A 20,326-nucleotide genomic window follows, 5' to 3' on the forward strand; every position below is an offset into this window, starting at 1 on the left:
TCTAGTCTGTCAGTGAGCTGATGATATGGTATGTACATATCTAGTCTGCCCATGATCTTATATGGTATACATATCTAGTCTGTCTGTGACCTTATATGGTATTCATATCTAGTCTGTCCATGATCTTCATAACACATCAGTCTTGAGACTCATCCTCCCTCTGCTTCTGCCATTTCTTCTGCGTTGCAAAGTGCACTAACTTTGTTCCTAAGGGTTATCTTCAAGTCACACCACTTGTCGTCAGCCTTGACCACTGCATAATCTGTAATAGAATATTATAAAAAAATATATATATAAAACATTATCATATAGTCTATCTATTGTCCCTTTATAATCTATACAAATGCAAACGGTTCATATCACATATTCACCGGATTTGAGACCATATTCACTGGAGGTACCCCTTCTGGAAATCCTGGATCTGCTGCTGTCCACCACCCCCCCCCCCCCCCCCCCCCCTTCTATATAGATCTATGACTATAGTGTGGAAACTGGACAAGCTTGAACTATGCAGGACGAGTACCCCCCCCCCCTCGATCTTTTTTTTTAAATTTGACCGCTAAGGCCTAGGTTTTGTTTTGGAATATAGGCCTAGCTATAATTTTCAGCAAATTGTAAAGTCAACTTTACTTTGAAAAACTATCCTTCCATACTACATAAACTGAAAGTTTCATCTGCTGCAAAATAAAGAAATCTTGGGCATTACTTTAACTTACCATGTTGTGATGATCACAAGAACTTTACGTACACCCGGCCCAAAACGTCTGGACATGCCGTTCTTGCAGGATGTCACCTTCCTTATATATTCCGTGATTCTGGACTCCGGTCCTCATTCCACTCAACCACGGAATATTTAGCAATTTATGCAAAATAACCTTCGAAATATTGCGACAGTCTAATCACTTTGAAAATGGCAGCGTCACACATTCAACCAATCAAATTTGAGAGCTACAGATTTTGGAACTTCGACCAATCGCGTGAAAGTACGAAGACGGCCGAAAATTCTAGTCTTGTATTTATCTTTCGTAAATATGCTGTTATTATCTCGTTTGTTTAAATTTTCTGCTATTAGAAACTAATTCATAATTCATAGCTGTTTTTTTAAAACAAATACTAAGATTGTAATAATTTAAAATTGATTACGGAGTCACCCGAACTCTATCTACAGTCACTTCCGCTTCCATATTTTGAAATCGTCGATCTGTGAACATTGTGAGGAAAGGAAAGCAAAACAATGGGAGAAACACGTGGAGAGTATACAATCTATTTTGTGGACAACTTGTTAAAGGCTCCTAGAGTATTCTTATGGGGTATGCGACGTGTATAACACTGGAAGAAGCAGTCCTACCAAACTTGAAAAGCCACGAGGTCGAGTGGTAATGGCGCGCCCGTGCCGATGAACTTGCACGTTGTTTTCACAATCGGTATGCATTTTTCTTATTCGTTTTCTTTAATATTATTATTTGATAAATCCTATAATTGCGTATTTGAGAAATAGATATTTATTTTTCAAAGTGACTTGTGGTAAAATCGCACCTGATAGTTGCCCGATGATGATCAATGTGAAATAATATATCGTTGTTTAAGTTCATAAATTTTAGTTGTTTTTGTTTTCATGTGACCAATTCTATCATAGGTTTTCCCAACTGCCGACTATTCCTTGTCAGATAATCCTAAAAATCCGGGAGATATAGCATAGCCTATCTAACTTTGAAGTTTGAGGAAGCAGACTGACTTTGAAGACGACAATGATGTTGATTGAATAATACCAGGATGCAGCATTGCAGAAAGTAATGACGGTAAACGTAATTCAATTCTTTAACATGAAATATTCAATTTATGACCTTTAATAAACCCAAGTAACTGTTGATAGAGTATGTCCACAAAAAATAATAATAAGCATGTTACAATCACAGACACCTAAAATTTTAACAGTAAGTTGCATGTATTCATTTATAGGGAGGGGTGTGATATATGTTTTTTCAATCTATGGCATTATTTGTAACTTAAGGATAAAATTTCAGGTGCCTGTGTTACAGTTTTAAAAAAAAATTCTTTCATTAGAGGACATTGAAGATATATATATATATGCCCCTGCGGTTGAATTTAAAAAAACAAAATTAACTCTGTGAACCTGTAGATCAAAGTGTCGGACATCTTTAGAATGAATTGTATGAACAACAATGCTGCACATCAGCATACTTTTGTTGAAGTGCTAACACGCTTCGTAAAGCATGCTGGTTTAAAACAGTAACAAGTAAAGTTCATGCCCTCATTTATTTTTGAAAATGAAATTTTTTTTTTTGAAAATTAAAATTGCAGAGAAAATGTTCAATTTCAGTTGATTTCTTGTGTTTCATTTTCAGGTATCTGACATGTCTTATGCCAATCAATTCCTCCAGAAGATGACACAAACTTTAAATTATGGAAGTTGCGAGCAAGAATTGTTCAAGGGAATGTCAGATGGAGAAGAAACATCAGTCAACAAGACAGTGTAAAATGATAAAGTATCTGTAATAGGTGCTTACCATATTCTGCCTATTGTGGATTCAGTGATGGTTTTTCAAACGAACTATGCTCATCAACCAAATGTCCTTAAAATTTGTGGAGTGCAGAGCCACTTTCAGGCGAGACAGTAGTGTGGTTCATTTTAGTGGACATGATTTTAGACGAGATGTGCTTTGTGAAACTTGAAACATTGTTCATTCATCATAGTGTAATGAGAACTGTTGTGGTCCATCATTCTATGCTTTAGTGAAGTAATGGAGATAATGTGAAGTACATGTGTAAATGCTCATATTCTGCACAACATATTTTTCAGTGACATTATTTCTTTGAGACCAAGCTCTGGACAGTTGATAGCCATTTATGTGTAGGACTTTATTTATTTTTCTGTGTGTGCAATAGCAACTGCCACTTGCAGTAAACCCAAACAAAGTGGAGAAATAATTTGTTGAGTTCAGAGATTACAATTTTTATTGTGTTATTTTGATGAGAAGATAGTATTAATAAGGTACAATGGTACATTGTATCTTATTGAAAAGCTTATTTAAGAGTTATCAGTAGAATTAGACTGCATGACAATTATTAGAATGGGAAACCTAGATGAAGTCAAAAGAAACTATACTGTATTTTACAGACTGTCCTGGAAATATCATGCAATAAATAATGTCTCCAGTGTTATTTAGAAGTATACTTCCTTATTATTTCATTATGCATGCAACTGATAAAGTTGTCTAAACTTAAAAGTTTGAAATCTTTACTGTGAAGTTGAGAAGCTAAATCTTGCATCATGTTTTCCACAAGTTATAAGTTTTATATTTCAATTTAAAAATTAGTCAATTTTTATACAATGAAAATCACTGGGAATTTTTTTTAAGTCCAATTATAATACAAAATTAATACATATAAATTCAAAGATTTGGATTAAAAATGACTAAGTTTTTAAAAAAATACAATTTTAATACAGTGAAAATGACTAAGTTTAATTTTGATACAAAAATAATATGCTAGAAAAAAAACTAAGTCCCTATAAATACAAAAATAATATATTGAAAATAATCTAAGTCCAAAATGATACAAAAATAATACCCTTTAAAAAATCAAAGTCAGAATTTAATATAAAAATGAGTTACCCATTTTTTTTGTGATACAAAAATAATATATTTTTTTTGTATTATTTCAAAAAAGTACAAAAATGACTGTATTAATAATATATTAAAAATATACTTTTATGTATTATTTTTCCATATGGGAAGACCTTTCCGTTGGTATTGAACCTTTTGACCTTGACATTTGACCTACTTTTTAATTTTTTTTTTACATTGGTCATAACTTCTAAATGGTAAATATTAGAGCTTTCATATTGTACATGAGCATTTCTTTTGACAAGATCTTTCTACTGGTACCAAGATATTTGCCCTTGTGACCTTGGCCATCTTCGGAATTGGCCATTATCGGGGGCATTTGTGTTTCACAAACACATCTTGTTTTCCCCTGGTCTAGTCTTTACTTGAATAGTAGTTGATTTTTTATCCTGGTTCCCCAGTTTTCCTTCTTACCATAGCCTACATAATGAACTTTGAATAATGTTGTGGTACAGTAATTTTTGCAACCGGTAGGGGACTACATGTATGTATTGCCATGCAATACTCTCAGAATGCTTGTTCACTTAGTTATGGCCCTTGGACTTAGAAAAATAGCAGGAATTATCAATTTTCCAGACTTTTTTTGGTTGTGCTTGCAGATATTCATAAGATTTAGCTAACATATGCTAGATTCATGTATTAAATGAACTGATATGGACAGTCAATCTATAGCTCTAGAATGAGTTATTTGCTGGTCCATGATGAATTCCTATAAAATATCCTGATAAATGCAACCAACTTATATATTGGAACCACATACCTCATAATAGAGTGTATATATGATATCTGAAATCTTCCAAGCAATCACTAATTGACATATAGGATGAATATTTTGGTTGGATAATCAACAGAAAAAAAAAACTACTATGGTCAGAAATACAATCATTTCCTTTCAGGCAATTAAACTTGAACATAACCTGACTTAATTTCAGGAGATAGATTAAAGGCTACATTTACATCACACTCGTCCAGTACCTCAGCATTCTCTGTGACCTGGAACGATCCCTCCAATGATGTGAACCTTGTGAGTGGATATATTGTGAGATGGAGAATTCATGACCAGATAGAATCTACACAGCAGTTACAGACAGTGGACAAATCAGTGACCAGTCACACTGTTAGTACTGGACTGATACGGGGACAACTATACATTGTGGCTGTGACATCCTCTGTGACACTCACTAATCCAGCCTCTAATATAGAAGTACACAGTGACCTGGAATACATTAGGATAGGTAACACTATTAGATTTGTTTTCCAATATTTAACTTTCCTGAATTACAAATCACAATGTACATGAAATTTGAATTATCTTATGATTTCTTTTCAGTTCCTCTTCCACCAGGGTCTATATTGGATAGTAGTGATTTAGCATCAGATAAATTAATGCTGAGCTGGACTCTACCAATAAATGGTACAGTGGTCACCAACTATGACGTGACAATTAATGGGACAACACAGAGTACTGTGAACAGTAATGCTAACATTCTGTTTACAAAACAACTGATTCCTGGTACAAAGTACAATGTCAGCATAGTGACAGTCAGTGGTCAGAACATGAATAACAATGAGGAAAAAAGGAGTGTAGCTTATACAGAGGAGATCCGAACCACCCCAACAAGTAAGGAAGGGTAACGTGACTACTGTTTAAATAGAAAGTTAGATTTGAAATAAGATATCATACTTGTATAAGATATGTTTTGACAGCATGCTTATGGTAAAACATGGTTAAAGTGTACTATATACATGTACATACAATAAAAATGCTTACAAAGAAGTAACTTTCATTTCTCACAAACATGTAGATAAAAATAATTACATTTAATTGAACATAACGAATTACACCTATTATGATTAAGGTAGGTTGGATCCCTGTCGCTTCACTATAACTATATTTTAGTGTATTTATTTTCAAACTGTTATCCACAGGCCCTCCAAACATCTGGGTGCCCTTGATCTGTGTAATAGAGAAATGTCTGTAACCCAATTCAGTGATTAAAAAAATCAAATGTTTGATATGGTGTTTTATGCTGCATTATACTGAGCTTTCAGCCTTCATATAGCTCTTCTGAATAGTCACCAATTGAAAATTTAATTTTAAAATTTCCAAGTACTTCCTGAGATATTCTAGAATCAATAAAAAAAAATTGACCCAGCGATTTATTTTACTTTAAATTAGTTTGGGCCCACTGAACATTCTGTTATTTCATGTGTAGACATTGGCATTGTAGAAAATGCAATGCAATGAACAAATGCATCATATAACTTTCATCTACAAGTAGATAGAAGTTGAAAAACTCACCTCAGTTCTAAAATACATGTAGATGCTTAAAAATGGCCTCTGTTGCATAGTACAGCTGAGAAAAGGGATTAATTTCTCTAATGAAACTATTTGTGCTGTTACCACTGTAATAAGATATCAGATGGGTAATTTGACCCCCTGTAAATTTTGGAGTAAAGGATGAATTTCAAGCAACTATCATGAAACAATAAAGAATTTTGTACATCTATTAACAAAAGTGACCAGGACCCTGATGTACAAAGGTTAGTTAACTTTAACTGACAGTTAGCTTGCCATTAACTTGATTATACAGCATTAACTTGAAGTTAAATGCTTTTGTGCAACTGGATCCTGAACATTACAAACAACACACGATTCTTGGGAAGTGTAGCAAGTGTGAGAAAATGCCTAAAGTTTATTAAATAAGTTAGATGGATTGATAAAATAATAAGTACATAAATTGATTAAGTTGGAATATAGTAATTTAAAATAATGTTAGTTTTAACCCTGCACTATGATGCATCTATATTCTAGAATATAAGTGTGATCCCTGATTCATCAAATCTGGTCAGTGTCTTTAAAGTTTGTAGCTTTAGAGTATTATTTCTCTTTCACTTTCACAGGACCGGATCCACCAACAGGTGTAACGTGTCCAGGAGAACCCAAGGACAAATCATTAGAGATCTCCTGGACAGCTCCTACTGCTCCTAATGGACGGATAGTAAAATACATCATTCTTGTGAGTGGAGAAGTCACCAACACTGTGGATACATTGAGCAATGTGAATACATTTGATGTCACAGGACTTTTAGAAGGTAAGTATTTTAAAAATTCAGGACAATGAAACATCTGGATTACAATGTCTCTACTACACTAGTTCCCAGATGATTATAATGATTAGTATGACCATCCAAGTCTGAGCAATGTTTTCATTGCCATTCAACTTGGTTGAGTGTCGAATATTAGTGACAGATGACGGTAAGAAGTAGGATTTTACTTTGCTTTCATGTGAGAGGAAGTTCAGTTTTCATTATTTAATGACGATAAACAAAAACTACCACAAATCGAGGTTCAGTGTTGACTGCCTGTTGGTGACTTTCTATTCATTACATTTTGGGAGGTTATACAGCTTTTATCATCATCTCTGAAATCAGACCATGAACAAAATCCAAACATTTCACAATGTATTTGATTAAAGAAGTTCAAATTTGAACTGAGGACCTGTCATAGGCCTCTTTCAAGAAACGACTTGTAGAAGATAGTGAAAGCTTGAAGGGGTCATTAAATGGTGTTCAGAAAGTCAGACAGAATCATATACAGAACAGCCACTATGTACTTTTTCCAATTAACAATATTCATGCTATTTGTACCAGTAGTTCAAAACTCAGTAATGTATGTGTTCAGACTATTCTGGATTGTAGAAACAGTCATTTGGGGGGTGGGGGGGGATCTTTAAATAGGTTAAACTGTACATTAGTAAGAAATGTAGAAATCAACATTGATTACTTTCTTATTATAGATACACCCTTGGTCATGGTTTAAATTGATGATTTCTTATAGAATTACATTTGAAAAATAAGCAGCTCAACAATTTCTTTTATCATGTAATGGGTTTACTTAAAATACTGTAATATTAAGGCATGTAATGATTCTTATTATGTTGTATTTCATGAATTGAAAACAAAATGAGTTAAAATATGTTTTCATTCAATGATGCAAGAATCATCACCCTTCAAATTATCGTATCATACATCTGACAAGTATAAAAATATCGGAGGTCAGTTCTCCCTTTATCTTGCTACAATATGTAGCAGGGTGGAAACATGCCTCTTTTGCAATTATTTTTATGCCCCCCTTTGAAAAAGAGGAGGCATATTGTTTTGCAACTGTCGGTCGGTCGGTCTGTAGACCATGTGTTGTCCACTCAATAACTTTTGACCCCTATGCATGATAACTACCAAACTTGGTACAAGGGTTGCCCTTGGAGAGTAGATGATCCCTATTGACCTTCAGGCCACATGGTTAAAAGTCAAGGTAAAACCTCTGGTCTTAAGCCCATGTGTTGTCCGCTCAATATCTTTTGACCCCTTTGCTTGATAATAGCCAAAAATGATACAGAGGCTTTCCTTAGAGAGTAGATGATCCCTATGGATTTTCAGGTCACGTGGTCAAAGGTCAAGGTCAAACTGCTGGTCTTAACCCCATGTGGTAGACCATGAGTTGTCCGCTCAATATCTTGAGAACCATTCACTTGATTGTAATGATATTTCATATGTGGGTTGGTTATAAAAAGAAGAGCACCTCTATTGTTTTTCAGGTCAAAAGGTTAAAGGTCAAGGGTCAATCTACTCTGGACATAGGAATATACTGTCCGCTCAATATCTTGAGAACCCTTTGCTTGACAGACATCAGACTTGGTACACTTGTACATCTAGAGGAAAAGATGACCCCTAATGATTTTGAGGTCACAATGTCAAGGGTCAAACTGGACTTAGGAATATACTGTCTGGTCAATATATTGAGAACCCTTTGCTTGACAGACTTCAAACTTGGTACACTGGTACATCTTCAGGAAAAGATGACCCCTATTGAATTTGAGGTCACATGGTCAAAGGTCAAGGGTCAAACTGGACATAGGAATATACTGTCTCTTCAATATCTTGAGAACCCTTTGCTTGACAGACATCAAACTTGGTACACTGGTACATCTTCAGGAGTTGATGACCCCTGTTGATTTTTAGGTCACATGTCAATCCCCTCTTGACATAGGAAGATATTGTCTGCTCAATATTTTGAATTGATGATACTACTCTCAATTAAATGATGTGTGTGTGTGTATAACCCTTTTCAATTTTGCACCATGGGGGGCATATGTGTTTTACAAACATCTCTTGTTATGTAAAGATTTACTATTAGAAATCTTAGTGCGGTGATTTACCCCAGTGACCAGACTTATCAATCCATGCATCATGATAACTTGAGGTTGATTAAATTCTTTATCAATATTTTAGTTATAAACAAACTTTATTTTCTTACTATTTTTGAACTTTTCCAAAAAGTTAAAAAAAAATTTAAAATCATGCTGAGATCTATTATTATGCAAGTCCAATGCCATGAAAGGTGTACGGAGATTTACCTAATGTAGATCATGTGTTCCATACACACTGAGGCCAAAGGGTGTCAGGATACAATCTTCGGTTTTCCATACACCCTTAATTGATTGGGCTTGGATAACAAATTTATTTCCTGTGTAACCAAATAATGTCGTTATCCAGCTCCAGTCATGCATGATTCACAAATATATATTATAACTGCAGTAAATTAATTGATCCTACGATTTGGATCACATAAAGTTGACGAGTGCAGATCATCAGATTGATATGCGACGTGAAGCATCGAATGTGATCTGATGATCCGCACCTGTCAAAGAGACATGATCCAACTATTCGGATTAAATTCCTTATATATCTCCTCATGTATTTTTAAAAAGAATGAATTCCTGATTAGCAAAAAGACATTCAAACATCCAGTGAATCTATTTTTGTGTACTCAGTTTTGTCTGTGACACCACTGGCAAAATTTGTATTGCTTGTGTTCGAATTGACTATTAAAGAGTACTCTTTAATAGTAAATTAGAACCCAAGCAGTACAATTGCTGTGTGTGACACGGTTGGTTACTTTCCAGAAAAAATGTGCGTAATTGATACATATATGTGATGTCATCAGTTTCAGAGAGATCAAATCATCACAGTGTGGTGATCTGGAAAAATGGATCACACTTTGTGAATTTAACAGTTTCAAAACATGGATTGTCGATGAGTATATAATGCATTGTGACATTACCATAGAGATATTTCCCTATATTATAGCTTCAGCAGGGTAAATGAAAATTTATGCCTTGTTTGTTAATCAATTGAAAGTCACCCTAGAAGTTACATAGGAAATAATGAAAATTACAGGTGACTCTCGATGGCTCGAACTTTGATCTCTTGAAGTGAAATCATGATCCCGATTTTTCTCTCTATATAACAAAGCAAATTTACTATTGATCTCTCGAACGTTCAATCTCTCAAAGTGAAGTTGGGTCCTGTAAAACATGTTTCATTGTTTTTCACTCTAGATCTCTCGAAGTGGTGGTAGTGTATACCCACCCTTAACCAAGCCTGTAATAATTATACCCCCCGCAACAAGTTGGGGGGGGGGGGGGTATACTGGAATCGGGTTGTCCGTCTGTCTGTCCGTCCGTCCGTCTGTAGACGCAATGGTTTCCGGGCTCTAAAGCATTATCCTTTCCACCTACCGTCACCATATCATATATATGGACTACCCATGGGATGAAGATGTTCCCTATAGATTTTGGGGTCAAAAGGTCAAAGGTCAAGCGCACTGGACATCGAAGTAGCAATATGGTTTCCGAGCTCTAAAGCGTTATCCTTTCCACCTACAGTCACCATATCATACATATGGACTACCCATGGGATGAAGATGTTCCCTATTGATTTTGGGGTCCAAAGGTCACGCGCACTGGACATCGAAGTAGCAATATGGTTCGGTTTGTCATGCCATTTGTTTTTTACACTCAGAAAAGAGGTAGTTTATACCTTCTGTATTACCAACACTCTTTGGGAGATTGGGGTAAGTGGGGGGGGGGGGGGTATTCTTAGTGAGCATTGCTCACAGTACCTCTTGTTTCTGCTAATTGGGCCTTACCTGGATTTTGTTGAAGGCCAGAGGGGTAATTAGGTGTTCACATAGTGGAGACCTCCTGGTGCTTAATTGTGGAGGTGACACACTTGAGTATATAATTGGCTAATTGGTCAGTTTACACCTTGCACTGGGGTTTTGAATCATGATGATTAAAATTATATATAATCCAACTATGAATGAAACTTATAATTTGTTTTGACATGAAAATGAGAGAGTAAGTTTTATACATAATTTAGAGATCTACAGACTGTTAAATTTCTCAAGTTTGTTCTTTGTGTAAACTAAACATCGTTTTACTTATTCCTTAGAAGTTTTGTTTTGGGTAAAGCGACATAACATTGTGCTCTGTTTAGTTTGCAATAGTAAAGCGTCATCTGAACTTGGTTTTGTATGCCTATCTAAGTATGATTAAAGAACAAATAAATACATAAACTATGAATGTTTTTATTAATGGAAAATAAGGTTTTTTATTTTTATATCCAAGTACCTGATGAATATGAAGGAAAACGTGTGAAAACGATATCATACGATCTTGTTGGTATATATTTCCGGTTACTGTAAAATCTGAACCATACCGGCGGACCTTCAATTTCCGAATTTCAAACTCTCGATTTCTCAAAGTTTTATCAAGGTCCCTTGAACTTCGAGTTATTGAGAGTCACCTGTATTTTTTCATAATTATAGAAATTCTTAATTCTTAACAAAATGTATTCTTCATGCAGCCTCTGTCTGATAATTGATATACAGTCAAATCTCGTTATCTCTAACTATATGGAACTGAGAAAAAACTTTGAGATATTCGAAGATTCAAGATATCAAGGGTAAAATAATAAACAAAGTTTTACTGTGTATAGGTATATAAATTATATAAAAGAGCAGTCAGTGATGCCTTGTTATAACTGTATTAATGACATAGGAATACAGTTATTCATGTGATCTTATGTGGTGGGATCATTATAGTGGGAGTGAAATTCCAACTAGCATGACCTCTGTATCGCAAACATAACTTTTTTTTTTTTTTTATCAATTTGAAAGCATTGTCCATTCCATTTGTTTATAGAGAGATCCTATACATTTGCTGTCAAGACGGTGAATGATGCAGTGAATTCAACGAGCATTGAAAGTGCACCAGTAACATGTCAGACAAAAGCAGAATGTAAGTTGTTCTTACAATATCTCAGTAAACTTCTACCTATAATGATCAGATTATTTTCTATATTCAGTAACTCAAAATTAATATGATTGGTACAATCTGCTATTTTTATCTTTAAATATATACACATATGTACAGAATATATTTTAACATATAAGAACAATCTAACAGATATGAATGATTATATATGTGTTGTATATTTTATGTATCTAAATCAATGTGTGTAGTACGCCTATTTGTATGTGTCAACAGTATGTGGATGTGTATCATTTTTGTGTATATAACTTTAAACCACTAACCTGCTTTCTAATCTGACATAGCATGGCATATATTGGCATTCTCATTGCTATATTAAATGGAAATAGTAACTGTACAAGTATTTGGTAAATCATAAAAAATAATTAAATTTAGAACCATGATAATTATTACGTCAATGAAATATTTATTTATTTTTCTATTTTGTCATAGATCATATAAAAGAGCTGACATGGATTAATTTGAAATTCCATCAGAGTAGTACTCAATGTTTATTCACTTGTCAGATTAATTAGAGTAACTGTGAATGACTTGGATTTTTCCAGACTGTCAAATTACGTCTTTGATATTAAGATTACCATGTGTTTAATGTGTTTATAACTGCATACACGTGTGTATATTATTAGTTTAAGGTTTTCTTGATGAACCTGACATAATTCCAAACAAATTTGATAACATTTGTGTTTATAGTTGAGGATTATACCAAAACTGACAATTTTTGATTGCTTAACAAATCTGCCATGAATTTCAGCAGCAACTACCATAATGACATCATTCTATATTTTGTTACACATCTATAGAGTGACATGCAATGTATATTATATGTACAGCCAACAGTCACATGACTTGGACACATTTGATCCAATGACAGTGACATACATTCTAGTTTTAAGGCAAAATTTATATAATTCTGTAGATTTAACATGAAATATTAACTATCTTATTTGCTTTCTCAATGAAGGTGTAATGTTCCTGATGTACTAGGACAAAAATTTTATCACTTTCTAACTAGTCTAAATGGTTGAACAAAGTAACATATTGCCAAGAGATGCATGTACAAATGTTTCATTTGTTAGAATACATGTTTGCTGTTTTCTTATTAAAAGTACAGTGATGCAAATGTGTGATTTGGTGACTGATGTTGACCATTCAGTTAAAAAAGCTGAAACAAAATTCAAAAAATCACTATAATTGATATTCTTATTCAAAAGCATTGAACAGGTCAAAGAGGAAATGAATAATAACTTCATGCATAGTGGTCGGTGGTCTCTTCCCAGGTACATTGTATCTGGGTTCTCTCTTCCACCAATAAAAAACTGGGCGCAACCAGATAACTGAAAAATTGTTGAATGTGGCGAAAACAGCAAACAATCAATCAATCATACATAGTGTAGGTTCAAGTTTGTTCAAATCACCCCCCCCCCCCCCCTTTTAGAGGTGGATAGAGTAAGGCTACAATAGGGAATCCAAAGCCTTACATAGGGATATATAGGAAAAATCTTCTCATTTACAGAAGAACAATGAGTACTCGCATTTATATGCAAGCATCCCCAGGTAGTGCAGATTGAAATTCGTTTAAATTGTGGTCCCTGGGGGTAGTGTTGGGCCACAATAGGGGTCAAAGTTTTACATAGGAATATATATAGAGAAATCATCTTAAAAAAATTTCTTCTCAAGAACAACAGTATCGACTGTACTATGATTAGTCTTGCAAGCATCACCAAGTAGTACAGATTGAAGTTTGTTGAAATCATGACCCCTTGGGGGTAGGGTAGTGCCACAATAGGAGATAAAAGTTTTTATGGGAATACAGTGTATATAGGGAAGTATCTTTAAAAATCTTCTAAGAACAAGAGAGCCACAACTGATCAAAAATAAATCTGTTTGATCTGACAATGGAATATGAACATATTTTTCTCTAAATTATTTCATATGATTCACTTGACATCATGGTAATGAGTAAGAAAACAGCTTTTAACAAATTTGTACCATACTCCATAATGCATGTGTGATATTTTGGAATTTGATGCTATTATGTTAGATCCATGTCTCATACATGTCAACCACAAGTTACAAATCAAATGGAAATGCTTTGTAATGTGTAATATCTGTATTGTCGCAGATTCTTTAGACTTATTTATTTGAAACATTTGAATTTTGTTTATCTAGTGTCTACCCCACCAACTGCACTCACCATCAGGACACCAACCAGTAGAGGGTTCCCTGTGTCTTTTAGTCATCCTACTGATGTCAAAGGAAAGCTGGCTGGTTACAGAATTCTCATCAGTGATGGCAGTAAATGTTGGCAGCAGATTAAAATCATATGCAATTCTTGTGCTGTAAGTATAAAATCAGAAAGCTCAGAATTGTTGGTGATAGGTTATTGTTTTGCGTACTATATGTTAAAGGGACTGGTTCACGATTTTTGATAAAAATATTTTTCATTTTTGATGTTAAACATTAGAAATATAGCTCATTTAATGTTGACAGCCAAAATTTTGACCTTCTGAATGCAAGAATAAAAGTAATATTTTAGCCTTGAATATGTGTTATGTAAACAAAGACTCGAGTCTTTTTATGTAAACAAACAAACAAGTGACATATTGATTTTGCAATATAATGCATCTTAATTTTGCATAGTAACAAATTTTAACTTTTAGATGACACATTTCACCCCAAAAATGCTTGAAATGTGAAAGATATAATAATACTTAGATCGATATCCATTTCTTTTGAAATTTCGTAAACAATAGCATACCGCAATCTTTGTTTACAAAACAAATAATAAACTCTCTAAAATGAGCTTCTGTGATGATGTATAACCTTAATTTTCATGTGAAATCTTTCAAACACAATAGACAGTAGATTTTGATCATTAAAAGTGAAAAACAAAATTTTGGGTAAAATCGTGAGTCAGTCCCTTTAAAATAATTGATATTGCATCCATTTACTAAAAATATACAAATGACCTGTGGTGTATGTAGAAAGTACTGTTTCATTTGTAGGAGTTCACCAATGCTTCCCAAAGTTGTGACACAAGTATTGTACACAGAGTACCTGACATAAATGTCACACAGAACTATGATGTCACAGGTCTACATCCATACATAAACTACACAGTGGAAGTGGCAGCCATTAATGGAGCAGGAGTAGGAAACTCTGTTGATAACACGACAATGACGGAAGAAGAAGGTACATGCATATTTAATTGAGATTTTGTTACAAAATTCTAATGTTTCATGATTCTTACAGCCTGGCTAAGGCCTACTAATACTGTGGTTTCCTCGGTAATCAGGATTCTTACAGCCTGCCTAAGGTCTACTAATATTGTGGTTTACTTGGTTATAATGATTCTTACAGCCTGACTAAGGCCTACTAATACTGTGGTTTACTCGGTTATCATGATTTTTACAGCCTGACTGAGGCAAACTAATACTGTGGTTTCCTCAGTTATAATGATTCTTACAGCCTGACTAAGGTCTACTGATGCTGTGATTTACTTGGTTATCATGATTCTTACAGCCTGCCTAAGGTCTACTAATACTGTGGTTTCCTCGGTTATAATGATTCTTACAGCCTGACTAAGGTCTACTGATGCTGTGATTTACTTGGTTATCATGATTCTTACAGCCTGCCTAAGGTCTACTAATACTGTGGTTTCCTCGGTTATAATGATTCTTACAGCCTGACTAAGGTCTACTAATACTGTGGTTTCCTCGGTAATCAGGATTCTTACAACCTGACTAAGGTCTACTAATACTGTGGTTTCCTCGGTTATAATGATTCTTACAGCCTGACTAAGGTCTACTGATGCTGTGATTTACTTGGTTATCATGATTCTTACAGCCAGACTAAGGTCAACTAATACTGTGGTTTCCTCGGTTATAATGATTCTTACAGCCTGACTAAGGTCTACTGATGCTGTGGTTTCCTCGGTTATCAGGATTTGCATCAAGTAACTATGAGGACTTCTTAAGAACCATAATTTCTTTGAATCTGTAATGTTATGGAAAATCACTTACCAAGTGTCAGAGTATAGATGTATAAATTTCAATGATGACTTGATTTTGGGGTCAGGCATAACCACAGGCATCTGAATGAAAAGTAATGATATACAGTACTTGCAACGTTATTCTTGACATTCCTATTGTGCTCTATCGTGCGTGTATCCTATCGTATCGTGCATGTATCCTTATGTATCGTGCGTGTATCTTATCCTATCGTGTATCAGGTTTTCCGTTTTCTATCGTGTTTTGCGTTTATCGGGTCTATCGTGTATCGTGTTTTGCGTGTATCAGGTTTTCCGTTTATCGTGAAAATCGTTTATCGTGTAGCTTTGGAAACTATCGGGATCGTATATTAAATCTATTGAAAAAGTACGATACTTTCGGAAAGCTTTATTCGTTTTCTTAAAGAAGCTATTTTTAGGAATCGAGGAAATACATTATACAGCTTACTCCACTTAAATATATTGAAGTCGCTTATTTTGAAATATCACTTATTTTGAAGTAAAACAAAAATCCTCAGTTTCTTATTTTCTTTGCATTAAAATATCGGTTAAATTGAAATCGCTTATATTGAAATATTGCTTATTTTGAAATCAATTATCGGTCCGCTGAGTAGATAATGTATTGTTTTTATACTGGCTATATTGAAGTCACCTGCGATTGTAGTCGTCCAGGTTGGTGGCTTCATTATTACACAGGTAGGTGTCAGTTGATTGGTTTCCCATGGATTACTTTTAATTGCGTGTTTTTATAGGAATAAAATAACAGTGGGGTATAATCACTCCTTAAAGCTTGATGACAGGATCGTTTGTCAAATTTGACCTCCCCACAAAAAAGGAAAACTTTATCTTTGGACACCAAATACAAATTAATAACTGCAAGAGATATAAGAATTTGAAGTAAAAATCTGAAATGACAATTTTGCTTAAGTAATTTCAAACACCTTACTGCTATCACAGTGCATTAAAAATAGTTTTTGCAAGACTGGGTTCACATTAAAATCTCCAAAATTTAGTCTATAACATCTGACGCAGGCAACGACAATGTCTTTAAAGACACCATGATGCCACTTGCTTATTGCTTATGTTAGTGAACTTTATTTAAAAAAGACAACTGGCTCTGAAATTCTGATGGTACTAGCCTAGACATACATGTGTGTCAAATGTTTTCACGGTGATCGTTTCAAGGGAAGAACTTACTTCCGATATTATATGTACATGTACATACTGCAAGGGAACTATCGGTGACGAGAGCAAAAACGAAATTCCGGATGAAAATGTGATGCACAATCAACCTCGAAATTGTATGTGTAAATTTAATAATAATAATTAAAAAAAAAAGATTATGTACAGACACTAACTAAAGTAGATGATGAATTTTTTGTAAACATCGGAAATTGAAATATTCATTCTTGGTCAGCTCAATAAGAAACAAAAGTTAACAAAACTCACATTTTTTTAAAAATAAAAATCTTCAGTGGACTAAATTCAATCAATTATGTATATGTTGTAAATTGTGTAATGTAATCAATTCATATTTCTGCTTTCGTAATCGGGATCGAAATGCCAAAATGAAGCCTCCGGAAAGCTTACGGAATACAGGGCTGCCTACACCAGTGGATCCATTCATTTCGATGTAACCGACTGAGGAGGGTAGTTGTTGAAAGGGAGTGCTCAAAAGAAGTCACGGTGGACTCAGGAGTACCCCAGGGTACTGTATTAGGCCCCCTCCTTTTCCTTTGTCATATAAATGACTTACCTGATACGGTGCAGTCTAAAGTCCGCTTATTCGCTGATGACTGCCTACTATACCGTGAGATAACATCACACAAAGACCACCTAATAATGCAGCAAGACCTTGCTAACCTGGAGCAGTGGGAGAAGAAGTGGGGGATGCGTTTTAATGCCACTAAATGCCATGTACTAAGTATCCGACAGAAGTCTACGTTCTTTTACCAGCTAAACGGAATCATCCTCAAAAGTGTACATATGAACCCGTACTTAGGGGTCATGTTGTCATCAGACCTTAAATGGATGACCCACATAAATAATATATGTAAGAAAGCAAGCTCCACACTAGGCTCTCTGAGACGGAATCTTCGCCACAGCTCTTCACCTACTCGTAGAACAGCATACATCTCCCTAGTACGTTCTACACTAGAGTATGGGGCTGTTATAGTTGATCCCTTCCTTCAATCAGACATCATTAAGATAGAGAAGATAGAAAGGAAAGCAGCTCGTTTTATTACTGGAGACTATAAGAACTGGACACCAGGGAGCATTACCAACATGCTTAAGACCTTAGCTCTTCCATCTTTACAAGAACGAAGGAAAGAATTACGCCTAACGTTCCTGTTCAAGGTGGTTGAAGGGATAGCACCAGCGATACCGCCTGATATTTACTTGGTAACAGCCATCAACAAGCGACGAATCAAGGCCAAGAAATTTACTGACTTTGAAACACAGAACATCATCCATAGTACTAACAATAGCCTTAGTTTCAATATACCATCATGTAACACACTTATCAGAAGAAACTCATTCTTCATACGTAGTCATCGACCGGAATGAACTGAGTGACGACCAAGTGTGTTCAAAGACTGTAGAAGCCTTCAGCGCGAATAAGATCTACTTGCGCTCTCTCATTTCTGTTGATCATATGCCAGAAGTGGTGATTCAACGTACCAATACAGATACAGATAGCCTCCGATGTGGTCGACATTTCCGATTTCGCTTATTTTGAACTTCGGTTATATTGAAAGATAAAGATTGGTCTCCTGAATTTCGTACGTGTAGATACTTGAGGTTTATGCTGGTTTTGATGATTATTTGAATGTTTTACACACTAAACACAAAACATTTTTAAGCGTTTCAAAATTGCGAATTTAAAACAAGCCGGGTTTTCTATATGTTGTTTTTAATAGTTTATTGTTTTTTGTTAACAAAATATTAATTCAAATAAATATGTTCTAATTACTTATGACTATCAATTCAGCTCACTCATAGTGTCGAAATATCTAATATATGAGCATATGGTGTAGTGCAGTTAATTTTTTTAAAGCGGTTGTTATGAAAATAACTATCGTTGTTGAATGAGCTGTGAACTTAGAGCTTGATGTAAAATAACCCTTCCTAGCTACACACAAAATATTACTTGGTTTTATTTCATATTCAATAGACAATAGAATAAGAGAGTTACTGAAGCATGATATCACTATATTACATTTAGTTAATTCCCTGTATCATGTGTATAATTTATATATTACATGTATTAAACATTAGGTGACAATATAAGTTTTAGACTCATTGGCTGAGAAAATTCATTTAGATATCAAATAATGAATTCAATACCGTATACATTTTAGTTTTCTGATTTTAGCTTTGATGGCATAAAAAACCATAAATAGAATTTATAAAAAAAAAAAAGTACGACCGTGGATTAAAGAAATTATGTTTAAGGTATTATATAATGAATATTGAAATCCTTTAATATTATTATCAAGATAATGTTATTATATTATAGGTATCAAATTTTTGTTCTGTCTAAATTATTTCTAAATTTACAACATTTCTATCAGGTTTTCCGTTTATTGTGAAGATCGTTTATCGTGTTTTGCGTTTATCAGGTTTATCGTGAAGATCGCTTATCAGGTTTTGCGTTTATCAGCTTTACCGTGTATCCTATCGTATTTTGTATCCTATCCTATCGTGCATGTATCCTATCATATTGTGTTTTATCATTTATCATGTCAAGAATAATGTTGCGGGTACTGTAAATAAAAGCATTTAGGCCTATTGAATTCGTATCTTATAATTTCCCAAGTACATATACAGAAAGCTCTTTCTCTCTCACTCTCTGTTTGGCCTGTTGTGACAGAATTAGTCAGTAAAATTTAATGTTAATTGACTTTCATTCTGGTGTTTCTGGGTATCCTCAGAAACAACAGAAGTTATTTTGTAATGAAATATTTAGAAAGTACAAGATGTGTTGGATCATAGAGTAAATTAAAGATATTGAATGTTGATTCACTCTAAAATCGACACAATTAATTAACCATCTAAAGAAAGCAACACATGTACATGTATGTCTTAAAAAATGGACAATATTTTAGAAGAGGTCAACTTTTAATGATGCTTGAGGAAAATCACTGTGCTTGTGGCTTTCTTAGCATATTGAAATAAACTAGAATTAGAAAAAATTACTTATTTTCTAAAAATTTATGTATAATGTAGAAGGCACAGTTTTCCCAGGTAATACAAAATCCATGAAACCTCTGACCTTACCTTTATCCAGCTGTCTTCAGCTATACTCTTGTCAATAGGTTAATTATTCAAAAGGATAGATCCCTACACTTAGTCAGCCACACATCAATTAAATGTTTGTTTGGAATTCCCTCAAATGGCAGGGGAGTTATACCTTGTAGGGAAGGAGATATAGTTTATTTAAAGTATTTTCACATTTTCATGGCCGGTCTGACTCACAATTTTTTCAGTGA

The 20,326-nt window shown here is 34.3% G+C and overlaps 1 protein-coding gene and 2 long non-coding RNA genes across 7 annotated transcripts in view; 2 read left to right on the plus strand and 1 right to left on the minus strand.

The window, feature by feature from the left end:
• LOC130053438 (uncharacterized) overlaps positions 1 to 885 on the minus strand; it is a 2,651-nt gene extending 1,766 nt beyond the window's left edge. The window contains exons 1-2 of the long non-coding RNA XR_008802026.1: positions 717 to 885; positions 1 to 262 (exon numbers count right to left, since the gene is read on the minus strand). The exon at positions 1 to 262 is cut by the window's left edge and continues 1,766 nt beyond it. This is a non-coding gene — a long non-coding RNA (uncharacterized LOC130053438). The remainder of the gene's footprint in view (positions 263 to 716) is intronic.
• Positions 1 to 20,326, plus strand: part of LOC125673155 (mucin-22-like) — a 103,948-nt gene that overhangs the window by 58,467 nt on the left and 25,155 nt on the right. For all 5 annotated transcript variants that reach the window (XM_056160687.1, XM_056160690.1, XM_056160689.1 and 2 more), the window contains 6 exons: positions 4,580 to 4,882; positions 4,978 to 5,268; positions 6,552 to 6,743; positions 11,696 to 11,791; positions 13,994 to 14,163; positions 14,830 to 15,016. In XM_056160687.1, the coding sequence (XP_056016662.1) occupies positions 4,580 to 4,882; positions 4,978 to 5,268; positions 6,552 to 6,743; positions 11,696 to 11,791; positions 13,994 to 14,163; positions 14,830 to 15,016 (1,239 nt within the window). The remainder of the gene's footprint in view (positions 1 to 4,579; positions 4,883 to 4,977; positions 5,269 to 6,551; positions 6,744 to 11,695; positions 11,792 to 13,993; positions 14,164 to 14,829; positions 15,017 to 20,326) is intronic.
• Positions 1,152 to 3,183, plus strand: LOC130053434 (uncharacterized). The gene is made up of 3 exons (XR_008802019.1): positions 1,152 to 1,424; positions 1,637 to 1,799; positions 2,367 to 3,183. It is a non-coding gene; the product is annotated as an uncharacterized LOC130053434 (long non-coding RNA).

Source organism: Ostrea edulis, chromosome 3 (genome assembly GCF_947568905.1).
Source record: "Ostrea edulis chromosome 3, xbOstEdul1.1, whole genome shotgun sequence".
NCBI classification, from domain to species: domain Eukaryota; kingdom Metazoa; phylum Mollusca; class Bivalvia; order Ostreida; family Ostreidae; genus Ostrea; species Ostrea edulis.